Source organism: Gouania willdenowi, chromosome 8 (genome assembly GCF_900634775.1).
Source record: "Gouania willdenowi chromosome 8, fGouWil2.1, whole genome shotgun sequence".
Classification (NCBI taxonomy): domain Eukaryota; kingdom Metazoa; phylum Chordata; class Actinopteri; order Blenniiformes; family Gobiesocidae; genus Gouania; species Gouania willdenowi.
This window is the reverse complement of record NC_041051.1, coordinates 18,822,163-18,844,478: the sequence shown is the minus strand read 5'-3', so window position 1 is coordinate 18,844,478 and position 22,316 is coordinate 18,822,163. Positions and strand designations below refer to the sequence as shown.

The window sequence follows — 22,316 nt, the reverse complement described above, 5'->3', positions numbered from 1 at the left end:
AAAAGGCCCATTTATCTATCTATATTTGAATTGTGCAAATTTAACACACTTGTTTATTTTGTGATGGTTTTTGCTTTATTTCAACTACACTTCAGTGCATTAACAGCTTCATCAGTGTCTGTTTAATTCAAACTTTTTTGAGACAGTGCAGACACAAATCCAATAAAATATTTTTTTAGTTCATATTTTGTATGCTTTTTCTCTAAAAAAATAAAAAGAAAGAAAGAAAAAGACTGACTTTGACAATAACTAAGGCTTATCGAGCGGGCGACATCGGTGAGGGGTGATCTGGGGCGCTCTGGGGGCTCAGCCGGCGCTCCGGGGGGCCGGAGAGCAGGTGACTTAGGTGGCTGGGGATGTGGCCTTCGTTCCTGGGCGGGCTGCTGCCAGTGCTGCTTCTGTTCCGGTTCCTTCTGGCTCTGGGCTCGCCAGCGGGCGCCCGCTGGCTGCCTGTCCTGGGCCTTTGCTCCTCCGCTGGAATCTCGGGCGGGGGGCTCTCTGAGCCCTCATTCTCACTTTAAAACCGTTAACGCTTCACCATCCCTTCCATTTCCTACCCTGACTCCCTCTTCCCTGTTCACTTCTCCCTCACCTATGAGTAATACTGCCCTCTCTTTTTATATCCTCCCTATTATAAAGTATTTCTTACTCTTCCTTAGGGAGGGCTGGTGATGGTCACATTTCAGCATTAAAATTAATTCATTTATTTAATTGCAATAACAAAACATGCATTGCTGTCTTTAAAAGATTGCACTTCTTGTAGTGTTGACCTTCGACAGCATGTGCAAACAAAGTAAAGAAAGAAAAGGAAAAAAAGTGCAATAAAAAGCTTGTGTAAGAGCATGAAGGATGAAAACCTTAGAGAAAAAATGAGCCGATCCAAGAATGAAACATCTGGTCCAAATTTATTTATTATTTTCCAAAATACACAAAAATATTAGAAGACACACTGTCTAAAAAATATCAAACAAAGCATTGCAAAATGTAAACTACAGGGCTGTGTGGTTGCATCAAGTTGCTGTGAACTGAAATTTCTAAAGATATAAAAAAGATATATATTTAAATAAAAAAAAAAAAAACAAATAACTGAGCGTTCATAAAAAAATCTAAAAGCCCAGAAGTGAATAAAAACAGTGAAAACCCCTTTGAAAAGGAAAATAGAAACTCTAACATTAAAAACCAATGCAGCTCTGTTTGATTTCAGGCATAATAATAATTACCTGTTTATGTTGACATATATTATCTCAAAATTTATATCTTACACTAATGCCTTAAAAACCAAAAATAATCCACTTTTTTTTTTTTTTTCTTTTACTTTTCTGACAGTTCATTCTGCATGCTTGCCTCCCCAGTGCTTATAGTCCTGTTACTGAGCACACATTACAAAGACAAAACAACAACAACAACAACCTGGTACTAAATTACAAAGGACGTGAAGCCTCTGCTTTCTGAGATTATAACACACACACAGTGTCACTCAAGACAAAAGCAACTCTGTTTCTGGTTCAATTTGAAAAAATTCAATCCTCAGTTTACTATTAAAAAAAGATGCAATAATAATGTAACAAAAGAATAAAAAAATAATCAGAGTTTCGTCATGAAGTCAGAATTTAAAAATCCATATCAAAAATAGAGGAAATTGTGTATAAATATTGAAGTTCTTTGTGTGATCTTCTGTAGCACCAGTGATGAGCTGATGCAAGGTCACTTTATTAATATCGTGGGTTTAGATATTGACTGCGACAATCAAATGTACCGAAGCGACATTGTACTCAATACAGACATAGTGAGATTGATATGGAACAAAATAACAAGTTTTTACTATGGAACACGTGGACTTGTGGGTGTCACACACAAACAGTGCTGGCAGTGGATTATTGCAAGACTCGACTGATTAATAAAACAAATACACATCCCTTCATCTTTCACTTTGCACCTTCCATCATCCATTTTCCTACTTCACTCACTGACTCTATTCTTTCCTTCTTTTACGTTCAACTAAAACACTTCCATTAAAGATTTGGGTATAATGAGGTCAGATGGGGTTGGATCTCCTGACCTAAATGTTACATTACTGAACAAAACGTAATGGACTTCACAAAGTTATCCCCTCACGATAGTGTTGAATAATAATGTGCAACATACTCATAATTTCCGTCACAAACGTGAATGACGAACAAACATCTGTTGATTGGCTGTGGTTTGCTACAGAGCTGCAGGAGTTCTGTTTATTTTAGTTCACCAGCAGGAGGCGAAGAACCCAAGAGAGGAGACTTAGGAGAAACCTAAACAAAATAAAGAAATATTCATCCTTAATTATGGGAAACGATTGATAAATACTTACTTAAAACATTTGCAGGACAAATGACCTTCAAAGGAAAATTTGAAAATTCAAATATAATACTTCAAATATAACATTTAAAAAATATAGACATGCATCACTTTTTCATAAAATGGGCATTATAGGACAAAGTTTGCATTAATATTATGATGGAAATATTCTATACAGGATGACAAAACACTTAAATATATTTGAATGGATTTAGAGTTTTTTTTTTTTTTTTTTAATTCAAAGTGAGTGCATAATCAGGAGAGGTAGTAAGTACATGGCATCTTTTTTATGCATTTAAACCTTTTTTAACCTAAAAGAACTGCAGTTGGACAGAAAATGTAGGCTTCACACAAATAAATCCATATTCAATTAAAATATTTAAAATTCAAAGTAGAAGTAAGATAATCAAATTATAGGATTTCTTACACAAACAACTGCCGTGACAAATCCATCAAGCCATAAAAATCCAAAGTTGGCACTTTAACATGTTTCCTCTACTTCCTCATCTCTGCTACAGGCTAAGTTAGTGTTTGCTGTATGTTTATTACTCACAGGAGACGGAGGCTTTGCAAAGTTGAGGTGAGCATAGAGAAGCACAGCGATGTCATTTTGACTGGCCTCTAGAGCGATGGACAGTGCAGTGCTGCCATCCTGTGACACACAGTGAGAAGATAACCAGTATGATGGCAGCTGGTGGGAGCGTTTGACACCAGTAAAAGCTGATGTTCAGCACTTACGTTATCAGTCAGGGTGGCATCGCAGCCTGGCACGGAAAGCAACTGACGCACAATATCCACATGACCGTGTTCACAGGCGCACATGAGCGCGGTGGAGCCGTCATCATCGCGGATGTTGACCTGAGCGCCGCAGGACAGCAGCGCCCGTACCATGTCCCCTCGACCATGACTGACCGCCAGCATTAGTGCCGTCTGTCCTGCCTGGAAACGCACAATAAGCAAAGTTGATATGTTTACTGTAGTGACATGCAGGCTGTTGGATAGTACGTGCATGACATTAGAGGGGCGAGTTTCAAACCTGGCTAGCCTTGGCGTTAACGTCTCCTGTGCGCAGCAGCTGCAGGACAGTATGAAGGTCGCTGTCAGAGTGAAAAGCTGCCAGAGCTGTCAGCATGATAGCAGTGTAGCCTGCCTTGTTCTGCTTGTCAGCATTGCACAGACCTGTTAGTTAAAAAGGACAATCAGTGAGACAAGCGAAACAACATCAACAAACCATTCCAGGGACATTTGACAGATACAGTACGTATGTGCACCTATCAAACTCATAAATAAAGTAGATTAAAATGCAAAAAGATTATAAAAAACTTTAAAGTCCCAACAATATAAATTTGTCAAATATGCCTACATTTATTATGCATGATTGAGCTAATTATTCAATTTGTGTGCATAACAAACTATATTTTCTTTAAATAATTCAATGCTAAACAATGATTAATAAAATACCTTCCCTATAGGTAGTAATAGTGCACACGCATGGGGTAACGAATGTAAAAACTGGGTCACTTTTTCATAAACATCATATTTAGCTAAATTTTATTTCATTTGAAACAAAAATTAATGGAAAAACTCATGTTTTTTATCATTGTTACAAATGTGTACAAACTAAAAATGATCTAAATGTAAATGTTGAATTGAAATCTAAATGTTGAATTGCAATCTAAATGTTAAATTGAAATCTAAATGATGAATTGAAATCTAAATGTTGAATTGAAATCTAAATATTGATTTTAAATAAAAATGTTAAATGTATGTCTAAATGTTAAATGCATATCTAAACGTTAAATTGGTCGAAGTGTAAAGCTAAATGTTTAGAAATTATGCAAAGTGGGCAGGTCAGCGCCAGTCAATCCCAAGGCCCCGCCCACACTCAAGAGCAAGACGTGGGATTGCTCCAAACTGACGAACTCAAAAGAGCAGTCATGACCGCTGTTGACAACTGCCCCCACACAGTTTAACAGATGTAGATTTGCTGAGAGTACCGGCATGCTGTATGTTAACTCACTTTTGCCAGTGATGAAGACACTGCAGAAGACCGTGGAGGGAGGAGTGTGTGGAGTGTGGGCGGGGCCTCGTGATCGACAGGCGCTGACCAGCCCACTATGTATAATTTCTAATCTAGCTTTACACTTGGCGACCCATTTAACATTTAGATTTATAACTAACATTTAAACTTACATTTAACATTTAAAATCAGATTTAACATTTATATTTATATTTAACATTTAAATGTATATTTAACTTTTACATTCAGATTTATTTTTTATGTCACACATTTTTAACAATGATATAGAACCTGCTGTTTTAAATTAATTTGTCTCAAATGAAAGAAAAAATTGCTAAATGTGAGGAAAGTGAGCCAAATATTCAAAATATGTCGGCTATAAAACAGTGACCGAGTTTTTACATTGGGCACCCCATACACACGGACACAAACACTCACCAGTGTCCAGCAGAAGTTTCACCACAGGGAAGTTGGAGTGAGAGACGGTGTAGTGAAGGGCCGTGTTACCGTTGCCATCAGCCATGTTGATGACAAACTCCAGCAGTTGGCTGGAGATGGAAGCGAAGGCGTCCATGTAGGACTTGACGACCTCTGTGTTGGCGGCTTTGTGACAGGACACACGCAGCCACTCCTGCAGCACTGTGGTGTAGGCAGCCCTCTGACAAAAAACAGAAACATAAACTCAGGGATTGAAGAAGCAGCTCTGGGAAAGGAAACGAGAGGTGAGGAAAAACACGTACGGCTCCTTGTTGGCTGAAGGCATCGGGCTCTCCGAAGGCTTTCTGCAGGGCGTACAACGCTGACATGAGGCTGTCACTCAGTTCCACCCTGCAGAAAACAAGATGATGTCATCTGTTGTTCACACAGAGTTAGGAGCTCAGGGGCCAGCTGGCAATCAGGTGAACACTTACCTGACTTGTTTGGAAGATGCTGCAGTTTCACTTGTGATCTCAGCAGACTCGGACTGGCTTGTGACGACAGATCTTTCTGATTGGACAGCACACTGCTGTGTGACGATGTCAGTGGTTTTAGTGTTGCACGTTGGTGAAGAACAGGTAGATGAGGACGTAGTGGAGTTCTGCTCAGGAGTTTCAGTGTTGGACAATGCAGGAGGGAGATCCTGGTTGCGATTTTCTGACTGGTAAATGCTGTGCGTGGTAGCAGCAAGGGTCGACAGAGACTCAACGGTGGATGTGGAGTCTGATGCTGGGGGCTGTGGAACTGACTTTACTGTGTCTGCTGGTGAAGGCTGGCAGGAAATCTGCTGAAAGTCTGGAATGGCAGCTGGTAGTTTGTGGGCAGTTTGCTGAGGTATGCTGGTGCTTTCTTGCTGCTGCGGGACCTCGTTGTGCATTCTGTGCTGCTGGACTGTCATCTCCGGGAGTTTTTCTCTGGCTTCGTGGTACTCACTGGAGTCACTTCCCTCGTCTGAGCTCTCACTGCTGCTGTCGTCTGATGACGTGGACTCATTGCTGTAAGACATGAACAGCTTTGAGTCAGCAATGCTGAGAAACAAGTAAATTAGACATAACAAGAAGACATAGCCATCAAACATCCCCCGCCAGATTGGTTCTCATTATAACTCACAACCTTTTCCTAAATGTCCTAAATCTAAGAACTTAGGTGTATACATAAGAAAATATTATCACATCAGAATATACAATTACTAGCTATCTTAAATAGTTTTGAAGAAAAGCTGTCCCCTCTGAAGATACCTCGAACAGAGTCAAAAAACGGAACTAGGACAATAACTACGGAAAGAATAATTCCGCTCTTCTCATTTTCTAACTCCATCAAAGTATTGATACCCTGAAGCCACACACTGAATTTGGTTATCCTATTTTAAACAGTTTCTGAGAAAAGCTGTCCCTTTTAACTCGGACAGATGGACGAACGGACAGACGGAGCTCAAACGTATATCCCCTTCCACTTTGTGGTGGGGGATAAAAATGGATAGAATACTACTTACTGTGGTGAATCCTGAAAAAACAGAAACTATTCAAAGATGCACATTTTACTCAGAAACAGTGGAAACATGCTTAAAAGGTATTGGGTATTGTTTAACTAAAACTTACCCTCCATTTACTCCAATGAACTGTAAGTTTTTCTTTGTGGAGGGAGAGCCTGGTTCACCGTCTGCTTTACGCTTCATAATGGATCTCAGGGCAGACTGCGGAGAATAAGCTGAAATAGAGCATAGAGGTCAGACACAGACAATGTTCTGTGGTTTGGTCTGGGATAGTTGTTAGCTCAATCTACAAACCTTGAACTGATGAGCCCTCCTGTGTCTTCATGGGCTCATTAGAAGTGTGCAAACATCTCCCGTCCTCCTCAGAGTGCACCACAATCATCTGATTTCCAGACGCTGCAGGATTTGCCACCGGTACAGATGTGGACAGTTCACTTTTTAGAATGTTGCGTACCTGTTTGGAGCTGACTGCGAGTGGCAACTCAACTGGTGCATCTGGGCAAATGTAGGAAAACTAATTTCAAGAAAAGATTCTTTAAACATTGTTCATTTGCATTAGACCACTGAGTTAAATGGAATAACCAAGTGTGGTTTTAAAAAAATCAAATTAAACCCAGCAGAATCAGACCTTCAGTTTGTCCTCTCTGATGTCCTTCTGCGTCGCCACTGGTGAGCGGTGCTGAGGGGAAGTTGCAGCTTTCAGCTCGCAGTAGGGTTCCCACCTCCACCACTGTGGGCTGCTCTACTGTATACACCTGAATTCCCACAGTCCTTTGCTCCTTGTGCTGTGGCTGCTGTGTGAAGCAGACCACGGTGTGCAGGCTGCAGCCTTTGGGTTCCTGCCAACCCGTGCTGGTAGCCATGACAGGATGCTCTGCCTGAGGGGACTCCTGGCTCGTCCCTCTCAGTCGCTGTGCCACCTGCAGCTCATGCGTTGTCCTCTTTAGTTCCCCCTCCAGCTTACCAACCTGATGTTTGAGAGCCTCCGTCTCAGGAAGTAGACCCAAATCCTTCTCCTGGACCCAAGTTCCTACATGGCATTGGCCCTTTAGCTCCTCAGGTCCTACTCCAACGGTGCGCACCTCCTTCTTTGCATCTGGTCGCACTCCACCCACAATCACTGTGTCCTCAATCTCACAGCCAGAGTCCTGTTTGGTGCCCTCAGGTGAGGTGGGAGAAAGTGACCCTGCTGGTTTGCTGCTGCTCTGAGTTCCAACGCTCGCCTCTTCTTCAGGAATGTCGATGTATAGCTCCCCTCTGGGACGACCTCGGTTAAATCCCAGAGTGTGGCCGAGGAACTTCTGGCTTTTGAGCTGGACGCTGAGCTGCCGTTTTTCCTCCTGCAGCACAGAGATTTTAACCTGCAGCACGGGGATGGTCTTCACCTGTTCTTCTAGCTCTCTTATCTTCCGGAGGGCTGCAGCCATTTGTTCCCTGATATGTTGCAAGTGAGCTGGGGTTGGAGTCACTGGGGTAGAGAGGCCTGAACTCATCGGTGTGAACGAGCCACCTCCACCCTGGGCTCTGTTAAAACTATGTGCACTGCTTAGAGAGGTGTTGGAACCTGCTACGCTGCTGTGCATGCTTCCCAAATTGGAGAATCTTCGGCCTTCTTTCTCTTCTTCAAGCTTCCTGCGAGCATCTAGCAGGGTCTTCTCCACTCGAGCAGTGCTGAAACTGGGCCTCTGAGTGGAGTGGTAGCCAGGGGCACAATAGGAGAAAGAGGAGTGTCTGCTGTCCATGCTGGTGTTGGAGCACAGGGACTCTGTGGAGGTCCACCAGGAGCCAGCATAGCCATAGCCACGAGGAAGGGAGCCATAGCGAGGCCGGCGTTGGATAGGCACCTTTTTAATAGTGTTTCCCTTCTCAATGTCATTAACATATTTGAGGAAGTCGAGGTCCAGACGGTAGCCATAGGGGGTCTCCACTGAGTAGGGCGCCTCCTGTTCTTTGGTGTGCAGGGAAGGGTGAGCAGGCGGGTTGAGCTTCCCTGAAGCGGAAGGAAATCAACTTTAAACAAACGGATATCTGAGTCTAATCTTGGGATCAGACTCAGAAATAAAACATCAGTTTGAAGCTTGATTGTATTTATGTTCACACTCCCAAAGTTTCCAAATTAGTTACAATTAAGGGTGCTTTACCAGTTAGCATTGTTTCTATTTTTATTTCTTTTGTTTTGAATTCTCAACCTTATGTTGTGACAGTTTGTTACATTTTGAGCGTAAATCTTTTTAAAGGAGGCGAAAATAAAATGAAAAATGTAACAGAGCAAAATATAACTGAGCTGAGAATCCAAAAACAGTATCAAATGATGAAATGTACTTGAAATGTTTATTGAAAAAAGGACACAATGGAACCACATACTTCTTCATGTGCAAAACATTAAAAACCTCAAGCGTTTGGAAAGGTTTGTATAACCATATACACAAGTTTTATGACATTTTTCAGTAAAATTTACTCTCTTGGATAAAATATATGAAACCAACAGATAACTTAGAGTATCTACAATGGCTGCATTGTCTGTATAAAAAGCTGCTGCTCTGACTAGAGTCTGTAGACCTTTTAAAATGTTTTTGCTGATTTCACATCATATTACAGGTAGTTGTAAATAGTAACAGTTTAAAGAGGTCTTTACCTGGGAAGCCAGGGTCCATGTGTAGCACTTGAGCCATCATGAGCCTGCGGCTGCTTTTTTAACACTTACACACACAACCTCTCACCTGTAGAGAGATAAATACATCATCATGAGACAAAAATGAAGAATTGAATACATATATAATCAATAAAAGATCATAATTTGTGAGGAACTTTTCATAAGGACGTGGTTTGACACCGAGTTGTTGCTATTTCTGACCCCATTGTTTCTTCTGTGTGTTACAGTTAAAAATAGTACTTCTCCTTTCACTGTGTCCCAGCCCATCTCTAAACCTACATTTATCCATTCATTTTTGGGGAATATGGGGTCAAAGTCCATTGTGTGTTTGTTTCTGTTCTTAGCTCTCAGAGAAGAGGAGCTGTAGGGGAAAGTTTCCTGGCAGACCGTCGAAAGGCCTGAGATTTGCCAGTTAGATCCTTATTAGGAATCCTCTGTGCTCACTAACTTCTCCTCTCTGTTCACTTCATTCTCTCCTCTCACTTTCTCCACCTCCTCTTCATCCAGCCTTTTTCCTCTATTTGTCCCGTCTTTATGCTTTTCTGCTCCCACTCCCAACATCAGCTGATGATCAGGAGGTTTCATCTATTTCCCCCCACGCAGCCTCGTGCGTTACTTTGACTCAGATAATGCGCTTTTTTTTTTCTTCAATTGAAACAGATTTAGCCTCTTTACATTCAAAATACTAAACGTGCATTTTCATGGCACAGGCTGTGTGTAACTTAGCTGAATGTCCAATCCGACTAAGTTTGGATCTGAGGGGGGGGGAGAAATAATTCTGTTAAACTGTTAAAACTTTTTCAAAGTATTATTCCAATCAACATCTGTAGAGTCAGGAAGCTTTTCCACATAAATGTCCTAATGTAAACCTTTGCTTTATCTTAAATCTCCTCTTTTCTTCCTGTTTGAATGATCCATGTTTAGTCCCATCTTGTGACCTTTGTCGCTGCCTGTGAGTGAAAAGTAGGGCACTTGGAAACAGTGACTAGATTTCCTTTTTTTAGTACTGTAGTCATTTCAATTTCATGGTGTGTGTCACATGATCTGTTTCCCTTTCATCAGCCTTTTTTTTTCTTTTTTTTACCAAGATAGCCACAGACTCCTAAATCACAGAAACGACCCAAAGATGCTAAGGATTATAAAAGTACTGCTGCATTTAATCTAATATGCTATTATTGGCTCATTATTATTTATAACAGCTGTCTAAAAATTACATTTCGAGGCGTGAGGTAAACATAAAATAATACAAGAAAAGGTTGTAGGACTCCAAAGAAGAATTTTGGCTCTTTGCCATCCTCTTCCAGTTCAGGAGTGTGTTTATCTTCAGTGAAAGTGTTGGAATGATTATGTGGTGTGGGTTATGCCGAGCAGATTTTGCATGGCAGTGTGTGAGAATCAGAGTGAGACATGAAGGATGAGGAGGAGGAGGAGGAGGAAGAGCAGTCGGAAAGGAGACGGTGTGTGAGAAAGAAGTGAATTTGAGAAAAAAGGAAGGTGAATCACGGTGCTGAAAATTCCCCTCTGATGTTGTTCCTGAAATCACCAAAGCTCATTTCTCTCCTAGTTTAGATGTTTTAATTAAAACCCATGACATCTTCCTCTTTAACGTTTCTTCCTTCATTTCTTCCTTGGGTCTCTCGTTCCACATCACCTACACCTCCACATCTGCAGTTCATGACTAACTCATGGTTGTTTCAGACACAGACTGCACACACTCCTCTCTCGTTAGTGTGTGAGTATGGCTGGGATGCAGTGGTTGACTTTCTTCATTCTCTTTCAGCTCTAAGACACAAGGTTCCTTTGAGATGACATCTGAACAGAAGCCAGTGTTAACCCTTCCAGTGCCAGGCTGCTTTTCTTCACATGGCTCTCTCCGGCCACTCTCTTCCAGAACAAATGCTTTGCCCCACTTTCACACCCCCTGCCTCCCCCTTATAGAGCTGCATACCATACCAAAGGAAGCTACCATGGCCTGGTCTACTCCCTGCACTCAATGCCATTAAGATTAGGACAAGCCTGAGGGGGTGGGATGCAGGTCATCCAGCACAAATGACATGTCTGTGGTATGTCCTGTAATAAGCTATGAGAATAACTACATGATGCCTGTATCAATCTCTCACACTAACCAGAGCCAAATGAAGGTTCAGTCTGCTGCACTCTAGCAGTCACTCTAAGGTTTAAACAGCAGCTCTGATTTACTACATGTATAAACAACCTCCTCACTTTGGTGTATCAGAGGAAAAGAGACCACCCCGAGGAGTGACTCAAAAATGCCAGGCTTCATTTCGAGGTTGGCTCCCCCAAATTCATCAAACTCTGATTTCTTTCAGTCTCTTGATTATTATTGCCATTAGAACGTGATTAACCCACAGCAATGCAAGGTCAGAAATACCACTAGGAGCTGAGCTGACTAAACTGTTCCACTGCTCTGCTGACGTTCGTGCTACAGTGATTGCTTTTTTACGCAGGCTTGGGAATGATTTGCGAATTGGAATAAGGAGGATTTTATTTTCCACTTCATACCAGCTGTATGCACTGTGACGACAGGATCTCTCCTCTCCAGTCTCCCCGTTCGTCCCTCCTTCTCCTACACTCAACACCTGTGAGGCACATGCATAGAAGGAACTTGAACTTGAGGATTGGTTTTTATTTGGAAACCCAAACAATTGTATGTGCAATGAGTAGTCATCAGGTGACATCAGTCTTGGTGTGTAAAGGAGCGGGGCTCTGCTGAAACCAGACTCAGACAGGTTACAAAAGAGCGGCTGCTCCAAGAGCGTAAACACTGCTGACAAAACCAAAAAACATTCCAGTGGTTGGGATGTGAACAATAAACCTCCCTCCATGAGCTGCCAATCACTCGTTGACCCATTTTACAGCTCAGAATGGACAAAGTTAGATCTATTTGGAAGAGTTCCTCTCCTCGTTCAGCATAAAAATGTTCCCCCACCCCATTCAACTCTCCAGTTCAAGGCACTCTAATCAATTCAAGGCCGGCAGCAGGAGCCTCCCTGCCATGTGATTTGGCAATGGGTTGTATTTTCTTGCTAAACAAACTAACACTCCTAAATCCAGTGTATCGACACACACACATACTTACACATACTTATGCGTGCACACAAAAATCCAGTTTAGTGGGAACAGGCATCACCTACACATTTTACCTCGGGCTAGAATGATTTCATGAGTCTCATAATGGTTCCCCTTTATGTTTGCGTGTGTGTGTGTCCACAAGATAAGCTACATGACGACATCTACTGATTCTCACATGTTGGCTCCAGTAGCACCGGCTACACTGTAAGTGGAGCCGACATTGTGTCTGACTGTTTCACAACGATATTAATAATAAGAATTTAAAAAGCATGAGGCGTGACCTTTGAGTAATATCATGATAAACTTTCTGTTGTTTGGCTTGTTGTTTCAGGGGGCTGTCATGCCCGTAACACATAGGGCAGAGGGCCAGGGGAGGAACAGATTTTTCAGACTGGAACCACGGCCAAATTACAAAGAGCCATTCATTGAGCCTGTAAGTTCCACAGCTGGTTCTAATAGAAAGCAAGGAGGGGCATGGCGGGGAGGGACGGACAGAAACACTGTGTGTACGAGTGTGTGGCGAGGAAATTATGCCTCAAAACAAACAAACACTTGATAAAGTGCCTGTTATAGACCCACACATTGACACAAAGTGGAAATATGAGGAGAGGGACTTGCACTGCCTGGGATGTTTGATCTGACAGGACAGATGCTAAACTACTGCTATAAATCCACACTGGTTAGAATCTTCTCTTAAGCCATAAGATGAAAAGACCGAATGTGTACAACAAAGCCTTAAAAGACACTTCAGAAAAAGAGATACCACACATTTTGGTGGAGACTCCCACTGGCTCCCACGCTACACAGAATCACAACACAGACTGAGGCCCCTAGAATCCCACAGATCAACAAATACAGCTGTAGCTATTAAAATGATTTATCAGGAACGGGCATAGATAACATGAAAGCAAAGTTATTTAACTGCTTTAAATTGGTCTAAAATTTAAAAAAAAAAAAAAAACACCACTCATTATTTCACCTTACCACAGAGAAGCTGTCAAACTGTAGCCTAATGAGACAGATCCGCCATCATTCCAACCAACCTGATGGTGCAAAACAGAAAGGATAATTTGAGGTCCGATGAAAAAAAAAGAAAGAGTAACAGGAAAGGAGGCTTCATCTTTCTATTCCCTACGGATGCCAAAAAAACCAGTCACTTCCTCTCGGTGGAAGGAGAAAGAGTAACAACAGAGAGCAGGAGAGCACAAGAAGAAAGAGCAGAGGAGAGGAGAGCGCTTCAAAGTTTGTGAAGGACAGAGGAAGACAGAGGGAGGGGGGGAAGTTAGCCAACACAGCTGAGAGGTTTAAATGGAAAGCTTTGAATAAAAATGAGTATGTGCGGAATGGCTCTGAGAAAATTTGAGGAAGGACCAAAATATGCTGTGAAGAAATTGAAAAAGGTTTGAAAATCCTGGCCTCGCAGTCTTTAAATTCTAACCGCCAAAATAGTCTGAAAATAAACAAGCATAATTATTTTATGTTGTTTAAAGTATCCACTTCTTCCAATAAAAAGACTTTATTATAAATGTGTGGAAGAAATACAAATGTTGAAATAGGAAACAAACGGAGCTGCCAACATATAATAAGACATTATTTAGTTCTTCTTTCTGTAGCACAGGTGATTTCACTTAGCTAACTGGTCTTGAATGTATAACAAATCAAGATTTTTTTCTAACGAAATTCTCCCGCGAAGAGCTAAAAAAGTTGAAACCGAGCAGAGTTTTGTGCGTCACTCCTGGAAAGTAAGAGCATTTACTGAGCAAACTGGTCCCAGATGATCTCATATCATCATGGTGATGCAGTGCAGATGATGAAATCATAGCCCAGTGGGATGTCACCTCCAGGGCTCACTGCCCTCCAGCAGAAAAAGCCCTGTTTTTCACATCAAGGAGCTGTGGAGCAGTCTGAGCTCCAGCCAAAAGGAGGGGCCGAGCGGCTCACGTTACTCCAGGAACAGGAACAGCGTAAACACCCGCCAGTCTGCCATTGGTCATTGTGCTGACCTACCAACACTAAACTGAGCTAGGGTGGAGTTGAATCGGCACCGGAAACGAGGACATAAAAAAAAAAAGCCATTTGAGAGAAAATTCCTGAGCAGTGTTAAAGTTGAGGATTAAAGCTGACGCTGAGCAAAGAGGCAGAGAGAGAGAGCTGATGTTTACAGGGAACCGTGGGGTCGGGAGGGGAGGGAGACAAAGTCCAGAGAGCAGTATGATGGGTCGAGGGGAGGCGATCAGAACAGCCACAGGGTTAAGAGATCAGGTTGGCGTGTGTTGTGTTGTGGGACTGAGCAAACGCAAACAGCACAAGCAGAGGAAACAATCTAGCTCCGGTTGTGACGGAGCTAAGTGGTTTCCTCTCCAAAATCTTATCAATTGCTTCCTGATTTCTACTGATAAAAGAAGTGAGAGGACAAGAAGGAAGTCTGTGCTCTTCGTAGGATAGAAAGGAGTCCATCTGGCTTTCCTGGGTTAATTTGTTAGAGAAGCTGAGCCCGATTAATCAGGAAGATTATGTGTTACTGTCCATGGTGGCACAAAAGCTAGAATTTGACCATATGTTCATACTGAACTTCTCTTATACTGTAGTTTTCCTAAATAACACTGTGTACGCTTAGATTTAACTAAATCTAATTGGTGTCAGCAGAGAACTAATGGGCTTTGTGATGAAACAGTTCATTATGTTGTATTAGTAATAGTGTTGGGATTAGAAGGAAAAAAAAACCTGATTGATTGATTTGAATCTTTTTTTTTTTTGTTTGAATGTTCCGATATCAATTCATTAAATTCTATAATCAATAATCAATAAGTCTGACAATCTTATTCCATATTAAAGTAAAACTGGTTCTGTGACTGAAATATCCTGAACCGAATTGAAAATTGAATTGAATCAAAAATCGAAATGAATCAAAAATCAAATTGAATCTAAAATCGGATTGAATGAAAAATTTAATTGATTTGAAAATTGAACTGGATCGAAAATCGAATTTATTAGAAAATCAAACTGAATCGAAAATCGAACTTATTAGAAAATCAAACTGAATCGAATGGAAGTGAATCGAAAATCAAATTGAATCCAAAATTGAATTGAATCGAATCGGGCCCTTGTGAATTGAATCGATTTGGGAATTCTGAATCGAGACTCGGCTCTAATTAGTGAAAAAGAAACAAACACAAAGTCTAATGCAAAACCCTTTCCTCCACACTTACTTAATACATTTTAAATCTCATACTGCTCAATTACTGCACAGTTCAAAAATAATTTTCTAGTTTTCCTACAAAAAAATATTACTGATAGTTCAAAAAAGGACAATTTAAATGGACTGCAAGACGTGAGCATAAAAAGGCTTTTTCAGACAGATTGTAGGCTGTTTTAGGGCCATAAAGAGTGTTACTGTGCATGACTTCAGCAGAGCAGAGAATAAATAAAGCAGTAAAACTGTTCATGGAACTGTTCAGGGACCCCCACACAGTGACAGGCTGTCTCACACAGGTTCAGGGTGTAATTTCATTAGCCTCGCTTTAACCATTTAGATGCCCGGCGTGTGGCCTGGTGTGCAAATGGGGTTTATAGCCCTGCATTCCTTCATGGTACCCCTGGGTCCAAACACTGTAACGAGATGAGACAATCGCATTCCAGTGTTAAAAAAAAAAAAAAATGGTTGAACCTAAACCACAGATTCTTACTCTGAGGGACTCCCATTATTACACACATTAGACCTCACAGCAATAAAATGTTCAGATGAACTAATTTAGTTATCAAAATTATACTTATCCTACATAGACAAAATTGAAGACTTGAGATCTTTAATGCCAAATATTTTACTGAATTTCAATGCATTCTGGGTAAATACAATTCAATGTAGAGGTTATTTAGGGACTTTCCTGAAATGAACAAAGCAATTTGAACCCTTTTGATAAGCTCATTAAAATCAGGCCCCAATATGACACAGAAATACATGATATAATTGTTTTGTGACAATATCCCACATTTGCATGTTATTTTTTTTTTTTGTATCACTGATATATCTAGCATGTGTAGCAAATGGACAAATTTGTCATATTTTGCTCATAAATCTGTTCAAAATCTCACAGTATTATCTCAGGGTTATGCAGGATTTTGTGCAGAACTCAAGGGTGATTCACTGTTTGCTGATATTTTGCTGAAAATGAAATGGAAATAGCTATACGACACTGACTGAACCGTCACTTGCATATTTTGGTACCACATCACGCATCTACTCCATGATTTTTTTTTCCTGTAAAACGGGTGGCTCAGTGTAGCAAACGGATATGTCAAATTTCTATACACACACATAACCTCATGTGATGTCAGCGTAACCCTCACAGCTTTCATAAATCATCTGAAGATGTAAATATCAAATTAATAACAGCAGTTGACTCGATTAACCCTCTTTTGTTTGATCTTGGGAATTTTAATAGCCAGTAAATTCGCTGAGCCACGGTGGTAGTGGGTCGTCTTCTGATCGAGAGGTTGGGGGTTCGATCCCAGTACCTGACTATGTGTCGAAGTGTCCTTGGGCAAGACACTGAACCCTAAGTTGCTCCCAGTGGTCGACTAGCGCCTTGCATGGCAGTCCTGTCCCACTGGTGTGTGAATGTGAGAGTGATTGGGTGAATGAGCTGATATGTAAAGCGCTTTGAGACTGCTTCAGTGTGGGGATAAAGCGCTATATAAAATCAAGTCCATTTACCATTTTTACCATTTAAATTCATCTAAATAGGGAAAGATGATGAAACAAAAACAAATGACAATGAAGCAGCTCAGTAGTCATTACTGATGTAGTTTACGTCCACAAATCATAACTGGAAGTACTGTAGTGTTATTTGTTGAGTTTCAGTGTTAGTTTGCCTTAAATTTAGGAGTTAAATAAGCAACTGCTAAAGTTTGTTTTGCTGCTACCCGTAGGCCTTCCCAGGGCGTAGGCCTCATAGATCAATAAATGCAACGTTATTTACTTTAAAAAAGAAGAAGAAAAAATATCAAAATTGCCATTCAGAAGTTTGTTTTTCTGCATTGCATTGTGGGATGTGAAGCCCCGTAAACGGGTGCATAGACTGCGTCGGGGAAAACGTTGGATTTCAAACTTTTCCATTAGTCCCGAGGTCACGTTTGTGCTGATCCTGATCCTACTAGGAGTGTGACAATATCTCGATACAGCGATATATCGCGATATTTTTCCACACAATCGATTATCGATATGCTCCCGCTAAGTATCGATTTTTTTTTTTTTCTCAAAACCTTTTCTGCTTTTTCACTAAAATGTACAGGTACGTCTTCACAGAAATGTTGTCACTGTTTGTTGAAGGAACCAATATATTGTTTACTGGAATATTGCGCTATACTGGTTTCACTGGTAAGAAAGACCCTATTTTTTGTTTACAGAAAGCACTATTGGAGATACTTATTCATTTACATTGGTATGTTGACACTTATTTACAGAAATGTTACACTAAAATAGTGTCACTGTTCATTGGACACTTTTTCAATGTATTGTCTTTCAGAGATATGAAATAAAAATTGTATTTTCTCACTTAATCTTTTTTTTTTGTTATATCATAGATTATCATAGACTGATTTCTGACCAATATATCGATAATTGCAGTATCGTCATATCGTGAGATAATCGTTAGTGTGAGCTTTGCATCGCGTATCGTATCGTGAGGTTCCCACCCCTAGATCCTACAGTGACTTACAGAGAGAAGACAGAGAGTTTTCTGAGTGCCATGCAGCTGCTCTAGGGATTTAATACAGCTCTTTACACATCAGCAGGACAGTGGTGTTATTGTATGATGCTGTGTAACTGATGACAACATCAGCCCAGACAACCCCACCCCCCCACCACCACCACACCCTCCCTCCCCCCACATCCTCTGTCCTCCATGTAAACAACATCTGATGTGTTTACTGATGGATTTGTCTTTGTTATCAGGACACTTTAAGTGACACAAGTGTAATCTCTGAGTTTCACTCAGTTAAGATTTCGGGGAAAACCCCCAGTTTGTCAAACTCAGGCTTCACTAACTGGACTGATTTTTATTTGCTTTTCAATCTTTTTTTTTTCTGTTTTCTTTCTCTTTTTTTTTTATAAAAGATTTCCTAAAAAAGAAAGATAAATAAATTGAGTTAGAATGAAGCTCTAAAGTTATTTTATTTTATCTTCTATTAAACTTCGCCCTCGATGATAAGTCTCCTCGGTGACCACAGACCAGCCACAGCTGGCGAGAGCACCAGATGTGAGTCATTGAGGAACATCTGGAAGTAATGGAAAGTTGCAGGATGAGCGGGATCCACCTTCTCCCTGAAGCCCTCATGGGCTTAAATGAGCCTTTAACACTTTAACGACAATAAAAAAAAAATCTTCGATAAGAGCTGGATTGTTGCAGCACATGAAGAAAAAGTTTGATAACGTGATAGAACTGATCCCTTGTACTGTATGTGGAGCTGGTGGTGGGGAAATCACGTGGTTTGGGAAGTGATCGGGCAGAGTGGAGATGTGTTGACTATCTCTCAGCTCTGAAAGTCATTCAGTTGAATATCAGAGGTTTGTGTTTGGACAAATAAAATAAAAAAAATGAGCCCCTACACCATGTGCACACGTTTTAAGGGAATGGGCGGCTGCACAAAGCACGGAGAATAAACACCACGAGAAGGAATGTGAAGTACATATGCTCCAAAATAAGCCTAATATTGGTTAACAAGTCATATTATTTGTGAATATACATTATACAAATATAGGGATTCATTGTTTTCGGCGCGTGCGGTCAGCCCTTAATGATGCTGTTAACGAGGCACGCGACCACGAGACGCACTTAAACATCCGTCTAAAGGAGGACATTTCTGTGTAAAAACATCATTAAACCTTCTCAGTCAGAGGCACGAGCAGGAATGTAGAGGTGTGGCGGCACATGAGGAGGTTTTGAGGAGAATAAAAGCCCCGTTAGTTCAGAGAAAGGCGACTATGGGGGTCAGTGGGCAGGACAGACGCTTCACAAAAGAAGTCCCACTGAGGGGCTTCGACCGAAAACGCCCTAAAACACACAGTGACAAGGATAGGATAAGTGCTCGCAAAGAAGGAGAGCACATCGTATTGAGCGGTTCTTACCTGGCCGTCGGAAAACCGTGTCAGCCGCCTCGGCCCGGAGCGCTCACTGACAGACGGAGACAAAAACACCGCAGCCAGGATGCTGCGCGCCGCCTCCAGGTTCTCTTAAAGGGCCAGTAGCACACATCCTCACTCAGACTGTCAGCAGAACAAATACCATACAGTATGTACACACTTATCCTTCAAATCATAGATGGATTTTTGTAGAATTTTTTTTATTTTTTAGTGGGTTTAGATTCAAAGAAATTTTGTCATTGTATATAAATGTATTATTATTATTATTCATAATAATAATAATAATAATAATAATAATAATAATGCGAACTGCATTTTCCAAAGAAAATGCAAGCTATTTCAACCTTGGGGTTGTGACACCATTTGGGGTCGCCTGAAATTTAAATGGGGTCGCCTGAAATGTCTAGTAATTGATTACAAAAAAAAAACCCAAAACAAAACATTTACTTCACTTAAACACTATCTGTACTGTACATTGTGACAGAACAAAATCATAAAAATGTATGAAATAAGATTTTTTTTTTTTTTTTCAAAAGCAGTTTTTATGGTTATGGTTAGTTATTGGCATTCAATAAAAAGAAAAAAAAGAAATCTAGGATTTACTATATGTACCCTTATACTTCAAATCATAGATGGATTTTTTGTAGATTTTTAAAAAATTTTTTTAGTGTGTTTAGATTAAAACAAATGCTGTCATTGTACAGTATATATACACAGTATATATATTATTATTATTATTATTATTAACAATACAAACTGCATTTCCCAAAGAAAATGCAAGTTATTTTCAACCTTGGGTTCGTGACGCCATTTGGGGTTGCCTGGAATTTAAATGGAGTCGCCTGAAATGTCTAGTAATTGATTACAAAAAAAAAAATCACTGATTAATACTTTTTTTATTATTATTAAATCCCTATTATTAGTTCATTTAAACACACAATATTAAACAACTGTATTCCATACTTTCACTTTCTCAAATATAAATCTAGCTCCAATAATATGCAGTATAAATATATCTGAGATGGCGCAACCTGTCACAAATTCTGTATTTGTAACACTGTCACAAACGTGATCAAAAACTAATTCTAGAAGGAAAAAAAGTCTTTGGGGTCATCAGAAAATTGTGATATCGAAAATGGGTCACGATCCAAAAAACGTTTGGGAGCCACTGGTTTAACCCCTTGGAATAATTATCATTAATACAGTAAACTGTATTATAATGACTAACATCAGGAGCCACTGTGTTCACTGTACCAATAAGTTTGAATGAGAATGAGAACATTTCAATTTAATTTTGACAATTAATCAATAAGTGCTAAACTTACAAAAATGCCGGTAAGTATTCTGTATGCTACCTCGGTCGGTAAAATCAGACTAAATTTGTGGGATGAGTTATTATTCTATAATAATAATAATAATAACAATAAAAGGCCTAATAAAGTACACAGAAAACAATAGTGAGGACGTTATACTTCCTTACTAATATTATATATGCTTATTTAATTACCATAGTCAAATTTGTCTCCGCATTTTACCCATTTGGGATAGTGGGCTGTAATTTAGAGCCATCTGTGGAAGTGTTAGGCTGGTTATGGGTCCCAACGATGGCCCATTGTGGATTAGAACCAGTTTCTGCTATAATTTAGACCTATTTGGCTAATTCTGGCATATTTTTTTATGATGTGCACAAACCATTTCAGGTAAACACACGTGTACTTTAAACCTCATAACCTCAGTGTTTTGCTACACTTTGTAATAGAAATATTTATTAGATAACATTTTAAAAGGGATTTATGCATGAGTGAAATTTCTTGAGAATATACAAGAAGCATGCCCCTGTGGTTCAAACTTTGTACTTACATCCAAATCAACCAGATGCATGACATTAAACCAGTGCCCATAAAACACCAGAGGAGCATTAAAGGACAGAGACTTGATCAAGAACCCCCATTCCAGTCTAGTGTGTAGCTATCGCCCAGTCCAAGGATCATAACCATCAATACAAGCCTGTTACTCCTACCTTTAGACCACCATTAGGATAGGGTATGCTTGACTGACTGTAACCATGTGACCTCCATAGGTAGCTGGACAACCTAACATGAACATTAATCAAGCTGTCACATGACTGAACCTGTGAGCACCATCATATGATGTGTTTGGTCTACTGCAGCTGTCACCAGTGTTACACTGATGTCAGGGGACTTGGATGTTGCAGTATATTTGAATCATTTGAAGATAATGCTGCATATGTGACGCCTACAATTTTCCAAAACCAGTTACATTGCAGAAATACAGGCCCACACCATTACACCAGGAGGTGTTTGGTTCTTGAGCAGCTCTTTTCCTGATCCTTCTTTCTCTTCTCATTTGTGGTTGATGACTTTTCTTAGGATCAAACACTTGCAGAAGCTTTGTACATGTTTTGTTTCTCTCTCTCTCTCAACAAACCCATAAACCCGGCCTTCGTGTTTTTTTTTCAGGTTGACTAAAGTTCATGACCTCGTGGTCAACCCACTGTGATGAACTTATCTGTGCACTGTCAGCATAAACAGAAATGCCTATCGTCCGGTGAGTGTTGTACAACGCCTGGCAAAAACGATGGAATCACCAGTCTTGGAGGATGTTCATTCAGTCGTTTCATTTCGTAGAAAATCAGTAGATCACAGACATGCCACAAAACTGAAGTCATTTAAAATGGCAACAATCTGGCTTTAAGAAACACCAAAAGAAATAAAATAATAATAAAAAAAAAACATTGTGGTAGTCAATGATAATTGCTTTCTTAGATCAAGCAGAGGAAAAAAATAATGGAATCAGTCAGTTCTGAGGAAAAAAATTATGGTATCACCCTGATCATGTGTTGTTGCCATAGCAATAATAGAGTCTGCTTCTAAACAAAGATGTTAAATGGAAACTTAAATGCTGTAATAGAAGGATTGCAATGCTCAGGGCCGGGTAATTTTATGCAAAATAAGACAGCAGCTATTAGTGTGTAAAGGCTGTCAAAAATGTAGTTATTAGGACAAAATTATACACATATTACATCTAGACAGCATGGAAATGTTAGTTATTTGTTTTTAACAATGACTTATTGGCTCCATAAGTGAAA

The 22,316-nt window shown here is 40.2% G+C and overlaps 1 protein-coding gene across 3 annotated transcripts; it reads right to left on the bottom strand.

The window, feature by feature from the left end:
• Positions 1-1,250: 1,250 nt before the first annotated feature.
• On the bottom strand, positions 1,251-19,283 carry kank2 (KN motif and ankyrin repeat domains 2). Of its 3 annotated transcripts, none has more exons than XM_028455129.1 (12): positions 19,193-19,283; positions 8,956-9,040; positions 6,949-8,310; positions 6,615-6,815; positions 6,427-6,535; positions 5,263-5,823; positions 5,092-5,179; positions 4,790-5,009; positions 3,368-3,510; positions 3,070-3,270; positions 2,885-2,983; positions 1,251-2,285 (listed from the first exon to the last, which is right to left on the bottom strand). In XM_028455129.1, exons 2-12 carry the CDS (start codon positions 8,993-8,995, stop codon positions 2,229-2,231), a joined length of 3,081 nt encoding a protein of 1,026 aa, XP_028310930.1. In that variant the 5' UTR covers positions 8,996-9,040; positions 19,193-19,283; the 3' UTR covers positions 1,251-2,228. The 3 variants fall into 3 exon arrangements, with proteins under 3 accessions (XP_028310930.1, XP_028310931.1, XP_028310932.1); XM_028455130.1 differs by lacking the exon at positions 19,193-19,283 and adding an exon at positions 13,051-13,968; XM_028455131.1 differs by lacking the exon at positions 19,193-19,283 and adding an exon at positions 11,497-12,987.
• Between the last annotated feature and the right edge of the window lie 3,033 nt (positions 19,284-22,316).

Excerpts from the sequence above, each read along its gene's own strand:
- kank2 (XM_028455129.1), bottom strand. The coding sequence starts at position 8,995 with ATGATGGCTCAAGTGCTACACATGGACCCTGGCTTCCCAG. Across the intron at positions 6,816-6,948 it reads TCAGAGAGGACAAACTGAAG|ATGCACCAGTTGAGTTGCCA; the intron begins GTCTGATTCTGC and ends ACATTTGCCCAG. Across the intron at positions 5,010-5,091 it reads CCTTCAGCCAACAAGGAGCC|AGGGCTGCCTACACCACAGT; the intron begins GTACGTGTTTTT and ends GTTTTTTGTCAG.